The 7,165-nt window shown below is 40.2% G+C and overlaps 1 protein-coding gene across 1 annotated transcript; it reads left to right on the top strand.

Annotated features, from left to right (window-relative positions):
- Window positions 1-1,117: 1,117 nt before the first annotated feature.
- LOC139843356 (uncharacterized) lies at window positions 1,118-6,802 on the top strand. The gene is made up of 6 exons (XM_071833437.1): window positions 1,118-1,406; window positions 1,512-1,938; window positions 1,992-3,016; window positions 3,165-4,937; window positions 5,544-5,601; window positions 5,956-6,802. Exons 1-6 carry the CDS (start codon window positions 1,118-1,120, stop codon window positions 6,800-6,802), a joined length of 4,419 nt encoding a protein of 1,472 aa, XP_071689538.1.
- The last annotated feature ends 363 nt before the right edge of the window (window positions 6,803-7,165 follow it).

Genomic DNA, 7,165 nt, shown 5'->3' with positions numbered 1-7,165 from the left:
AGATTAGATCCCTATACTCACTATCTGAGGATAATGAAGATGGAATAAAACCTCATTCTCCGGCGAGAATTCCGGTGGAATTGGATAGTCCAGGCCAAAATTCGGTAGAAGCTGAACCATCGGGTACCGTTCAGGGTGATCTGGGAGAGAGAGAGAGACTAATGATGATGTCCACACAAATTCCAATAGAGAAATTAATGCAAGCGTGCTAGGGGATACAGGAGATTGAGGAGACGTGCAAGTAAATCCTTATTTTGTTGCATCGATTCCATCAAACCCTATTGAAATTAACACGGGAACTCCTAAGGTAAATCCGGTTACTGGGAACGTAGGCTTCAATCTACATAAGCCCAATAATGCGAATGGGCCTATAGGTGTTGATAAGTTTGGGCCTGATAATAATTGTTCAACAATGGAAGGTGGGCCTAATAACAACGTAGAAGTGAATTGTTCAAAAAAGGATGCTGGGCCAATTAACAGTGTAGGAGGGAAATATGCTGAGTCTTCAGATAGCACCCCAAACGATTGCAGTTCTATTCCCAATACCTTGGGTTCGAATTCTGTTAATACAGAAGGTGATGTACCAGATTCTTTTTCAACTGATAATTCGAACTCAGGTCAAAGTGTAAACTCGATTAAACGCAAAAAGAAGAGAAGGCAGATCCGTATAATTGAGACAAGTGAGGATGACAGAGATATCACTGACAGAGACGAATTCATAGGTGTGAGGGAGGATGGTATCAACATTGAGGCTCCAAAAAGAAGCAAAGCGAAAGCAAATGAGAAAACATCGATCATTGGAAATTGGCGCGCTTCTTCGATGATCATGAGAGCCAAGTGTTTGGCCCGTTCCCAACATAAGGATGAAAAGAAAAAGAAGATCAACGAGTCACACATACCTTCCAAGACAGATAGGAGTGCTAGGAAAAAGGCTAAGACCACGAGATCAAAGCAATCAAGGTCATCGAATTTGGAAGGTTGTGGGGTCGATTCTCAAAGCACGGACAGAAGTGTGGAACATGGCAAATTTGCCAATCGCATCAGCTTAGTGTGGGATGACCACCATCAGGTCTAGTCTCATCTATTGCTTTGCATTATCGTTTCTCTAGTTATTATAATGAAGATTCTCTGTTTAAATATTCGGGGGTTTGGGTCGGGTAAACATAGTAAGATAGGTGATTGTAGAAAACTTTTGATTCGTGAAAGCCCTAGTATTGTAGCTTTGCAAGAAACTAGATTGAACAATATTGATAAAAATTGGGTTAGTTTAGTTTGGGGTTCCCAAGACTTTGAGTTTATTCAAAAGGAAAAGATCGGTAACTCGGGAGGGTTCTTAATTATTTGGGATAAGAATGAGTTTGTGATGGAACAATCCTTTCTTGGTGATTTTTTTGTTGCGATTGTGGGTAGATAGAAAGGGCGCAATGAACTCACCTTCATTGTAAATATCTACGGCCCCCATGACGATACTAATAAGTTGTCTATGTGGTCGAGTCTTGACTCTTTTCTAGGTACACATGACGCGGAATGGGTTCTTTGTGTAGATTTTAATGAGGTTCGAGATCAAAGCGAAAGGAAAAATTGTGACTTTATAGAACGACGGGCTAAATGGTTCAATGAATTTATAGATAAGAATCGCCTTATTGATGTTCCGCTAGGTGGCAAGAAATTCACAAGAATATGTGATAATAGGGTGAAATTTAGCAAGTTGGATAGATTCCTTGTCTCCGAAAGTTTTCACAATACGTGGGGGAATATCTCAACGTTAGCCCTTGAAAGGAAGCTATCAGATCATTGTCCCATTGTTCTAAGAGATAGAGAAATTGACTACGGACCGAAACCAACAAAAATATTTGATGAATGGTTAGACGGTGAAGAATCCAAAAAGTGGTGGATGAAGCTTGGAAACTTAATGTTGATGGGAATCGGTATAATTGTGTATTCCGCAACAAGTTAAAGAATGTCAAGCACGCCTTGAAAGAATGGAGCAGATCTATTTTCGGCCAAATTGATAGTGAGATTGAAGAACTCAAATCGAAAGCTTGTGAATGGGAGTCGTATGCGGAGAATCGTGTTTTAAATGATGAGGACAGGCGAAATTGGTTAGAAATTAGAAAACAATGGTTGGAAAAAGATGGGATTAAGGCGAATATGGTTAGGCAAAAATCACGGGTTAAATGGATTCACGATGGGGATGAAAATACCAAATACTTCCATTCGTTTTTCAAAAGAAGAAACTCAAGGAGAAACATTCGGGGCCTGAATTTAAATGGGGTTTGGTGCGAAGATCCGATTGAGGTGAAACAAGCTGCACACGACTATTTCAAGACACTTTATGAGAGAAGAAACATAAACAAAATGCGTTTCATGAATCAGACATATGTAGGCGGGTCGTTTTTTCAGCACGGGGTTGATATGGCTTATGTCACAGGCCCACTTAACCCTCCTGCTCTAGTCATTGTTTCGGCCTGCCCCACTGCAACAGATACCAGGGCTTCGGCTGCCTTTTCGGATGTTCGTTCCAGTGTATCTAATGCTACTTCTGCAGGCGTGATAAATGGTTCTGATATACAGGCTGCTGCTAGTAATCTCGATGCTAATCCTCCTGGCCAGGCCTCTGATGATGTCACAAAAATCAGTGTCGCTCAGGCCACTGAAATTGAAGGGAAATTCACAGAAAAGGAAGTCTTAGATGCAATCAAAGAATGTGATTGTTCCAAAGCGCCTGGCCCCGACGGCTTCAAATTCAAGTTCTTTAACCTTCATTGGGAGTTAATTAAAGAGGATCTTATGAAGGCGCTTGATTGGTTCTGGGTTAATTGTGATATCTCCAATGGGTGTAACGCCTCCTTTATTACACTCGTCCCGAAAAATAATGATCCATTAGGGCTTAATGAGTTTCGACCCATTAGCCTAATAGGTTGTTATTACAAGATTCTAGCGAAAATCCTCTCTATACGCATAAGAAAGGTCTTGCCCTCGGTTATTGGATACGAGCAAAGCGCCTACCTTCGAGGTAGGTTCATTCTTGATGGCTCCTTAATCGCGAATGAAACCATCGATTACCTAAAGCGAAAAAAGAAGAAAAGTCTCATTTTCAAAGTCGATTTTGAAAAAGCCTTTGATAGCTTGAGTTAGGATTTCCTGTTGGATATGATGAATAGAATGGGTTTTGGATGTAGATGGAGAAAGTGGATTCATGCTTGCCTCAAATCGGCCTCTATTTCGATTCTTGTTAACGGGTCACCTACCAACGAGTTTTTTTATTGAGAGAGGGGTTCGACAAGGAGACCCGTTATCTCCTTTCCTTTTTCTTATTGCGACGGAGGGTTTGAATCTCATTCTTAAACGAGCTTGTCGTGAGGGCCTCTTTAAAGGTGTTGAAGTGGGGATGGATAAGATAGGCCTATCTCATCTACAATTTGCGGATGATACGATTTTCTTTGGTGAGTGGAGAAGCCAAAATTTTTGCAATCTCATGAAGATCCTTAAATGCTACAAGAACCTATCGGGGCTTAAAATCAACTTCCATAAAAGTGTGTTGTATGGGGTAGGTGTTGCTAGTATCGATATTGAAGGTTTGGCTTCGCGTGTTGGTTGTAAGGTAGGTGATCTCCCGTTTATTTATCTTGGTCTCTCGGTTGATAAAAACATGAGTAAGGAGCAAAGTTGGAAACCCGTGATTGAGAAATTCTATTTGAAACTCTCGAATTGGAAAGCAAGGTCGATTTCCTATGGCGGAAGATTAACGCTTATTAAGTCGGTTCTTAGTAGTTTACCGCTTTACTATTTCTCGCTTTTTCGTGCTCCCTTGAGTGTTTTAAAATCTTTAGAGTATATTAGAAGGAATTTTTTCTGGGGCGGGACAGGCGAAAACTCAAAACTTTCTTGGGTTAAATGGGATGAGTGTCTACTTCCTTATGATTTTGGTGGTCTTAATATTGGGTCTTTACGGGGAAAAAATCTTGCTCTTTTGGGAAAGTGGTTTTGGCGGGCAAAAACCGAGCCGAATGCACTTTGGGTTACGATTATCAAGAGTATTTATGGTTCTAACGGGCTACTTCCTCCTACTTGTCTTTCCGGACCGGTAGGGTGTGGTAGTGTTTGGTCCAATATTTTTCGTGCAGTTATCATGATCGAGAAATTGGACACAAATTTTGCTTCTTCCTTCATAAAGATAATTGGTGATGTCGCGGACACCGATTTTTGGAACGACTCATGGCTTTGCGGCGCGCCACTAAAACAAAGGTTCCCGCGGTTATTTCACTTGGACGAAGATTCAAATGCAAGAGTACAAGACCGGATTACTTGGATGGATCATAGTTTCGTTTGTAACTTTCGGTGGAAAAGAGATGTTTCGGGTCGGGCCATCAATGAACTCGACTCTCTTATGGCTCTACTAAACGATTATGTAAAACAGGATAAGGCCAAGGATTCGTGGATATGGAACCTAGCGGGTAATGGCTTATTTTCTACAAAGAAGCTAGCTTTTGTTTTGGATGAAAAGATTCTCAACTTCGGGTCTCATGCAAACAATGAAGAATTTTTGAAGAATAATTTGGTCCCTTCTAAAGTTGCGATCTTCATATGGAGAGCATTAAAAAGGCGGATCCCGGTACGTACCGAACTTGATAAAAGAGGTATTGACTTGGACTCCGTAAGGTGCCCTTTGTGTGATGACAATGTGGAATCTATTGAGCACTCGCTAATTTTTTGTCGTTATGCGATGGATATTTGGGTTCGTGTTTATAAATGGTGGGGCTTAGGGGTGGTTTCAAACTTGAGTATTAATGAATTGTTTAGAGGCAATTGCAACCGCCCTCTATCCCCGCTTTGGTCAAGTATTTGGCAAGCTTTGGAGTGGACGTGCGGTTATTTGATATGGAAGAATCGAAATCAAAAGGTGTTCTCTAATTCGTCTTGGTGTGGTCCGTCAGGTTTGATGGAAATCCAACTCAAATCATTCGAATGAATTTCTACTCGCTTAAAGAATCATAGATTGGATTGGCTAGGTTGGATCTCGAATCCATGGTCGTGTCTTGTGTAATGTATAGTTTAGTAGTTGCTTTCTCTGCAACTTCCTCGTATTTCGTTGTTCGAGTTGGTCTCGTTTGATTGTATGGGTTTCCCCCCTTAGCGGGCTTGTGTTAATTCATTTTTGCTTTTCGAAAAAAATATATAATTATATATACATGTATAATGTCATATGTATATTCATGGGAAAAATATAAACCAAACATGCTATCAGAGGGAAATTGAGTTTTTCCTTGGACCCTTCCTTCCTAAGTTTCATCAATATATTCTATTATTCTGTCTTCCAAAAATCTCTCCATTTCACACGTATTCATTAAACCTTTCCAAATCTATTTATTGACTTTCCGAGTTTACTAGCACCTTCTAAAAATCTCTCTCCGTCAACAACTGTTCCACCACCATAACCAACCTTCTTCTTATCACCATATCACAGTGATCTATTCTTTATTTGTTTATCTACCTCTCTAAAATTTCTAATCTATTTTTATAACCCATCTTTAAAATGACAGGACAGGAAGCTCCACTTTGCCATCATCTTCTCCACTCCACAAGGCCTATAGCATACATGTATAATGTCATATGTATATTCATGGGAAAAATATAAACCAAACATGGTATCAGAGGGAAATTGAGTTTTTACTTGGACCCTTCCTTCCTAAGTTTCATCAATATATTCTATTCTATTATTCTGTCTTCCAAAAATCTCTCCATTTCACACGTATTCATTAAACCTTTCCAAATCTATTTATTGACTTTCCGAGTTTACTAGCACCTTCTAAAAATCTCTCTCCGTCAACAACTGTCCCACCACCATAACCAACCTTCTTCTTATCACCATATCACAGTGATCTATTCTTTATTTGTTTATCTACCTCTCTAAAATTTCTAATCTATTTTTATAACCCATCTTTAAAATGACAGGACAGGAAGCTCCACTTTGCCATCATCTTCTCCACTCCACAAGGCCTATAGCATCACTAATATTAAGTCTCATATCCCGCTCATTTTAACCCTTGATCATCTCAACTACGATGCTTGGACGGATCTCTTCGAAACTCATTGTATAGGTTTTGATGTGATCGACCATATCGACAACACATACGACAAGCGCCCGCCTCCAACCGATCCCGAATGGGTTAAACTTGACTCCATCGTAAGGATGTGGATATATAGCACTATTTCTCCTGATGTTCTCGAAAACATTCACGAAAAGAAATCCACTGCTCGTGCCACGTGGTTAAACCTTGAAACACTCTTCCGCACAAACAAAGATTCAACTGCACTCCAACTTGAACATGATCTTCGAAACTTCACTCTCGGTGACATGTCAATTAAGGACTATTGCACGAAAATAAAGTCCATGGCTGATCTTTTAAAGAATATTGGTGAACCCGTTTCGGATAAGCATCTTGTTGCATACACACTCCAAGGATTGCCACGCAAATGGAATGGTGTAACTCGGGCCATACGTCTTCGTGAAAAACAACCGACGTGGGTGCAAACTCGGGCTATTCTCTTAAGTGAAGAATCTAAGCTCGATGATACCCGCTCTTCTAATTCTAACTCATCTTCTCCAATTAAGCATTCTTCATGCTTCGTCAGGTACCGAAAACCGCCCTTCTGGCTCCGTATGGATCGTCGAAATGACCGCCGCCAACCACCCACCGGACAGTATGGTTGGGTTTACATCCCACCACCGCCGCCATCTCAAACTGGTTGGCCATCACAGGGTTCGTATACGGCTAATTATCACCATGTGATCTGGTAGGATCTTAACCCGTTACCCGATCCGTGAAGCAAAGAAGATGAGAGATAAAACATGGGAGATAAGTTATCTAGACAACAATGAATTTCTCAACAACAAAAAACGTGGGTGGTTGGCTAGTGGTTAAACACCATAAAGCCATGATCATGCAGAAAGTGGGATCATGAAATCAAGCTTCATTTACTCATTTATGTATAAATAGACCTAAATGAAAGAAAAGGGAAATAGGCCTCTACTTTTACCATCTCAATAAAATGGTAAAAAGAGAGAATAAAAACAAAACAAATAACCTCTAGTTTACTTTCTTATGTGGTAGTAGATTATAGAAAATGCCTCTTTACTTGTTATTCATTAATCATGTAAACA

The sequence above is a fragment of the Rutidosis leptorrhynchoides genome, chromosome 1 (genome assembly GCF_046630445.1).
Source record: "Rutidosis leptorrhynchoides isolate AG116_Rl617_1_P2 chromosome 1, CSIRO_AGI_Rlap_v1, whole genome shotgun sequence".
Classification (NCBI taxonomy): Eukaryota; Viridiplantae; Streptophyta; class Magnoliopsida; order Asterales; family Asteraceae; genus Rutidosis; species Rutidosis leptorrhynchoides.
This window is presented reverse-complemented; position numbering and strand designations above follow the sequence as displayed.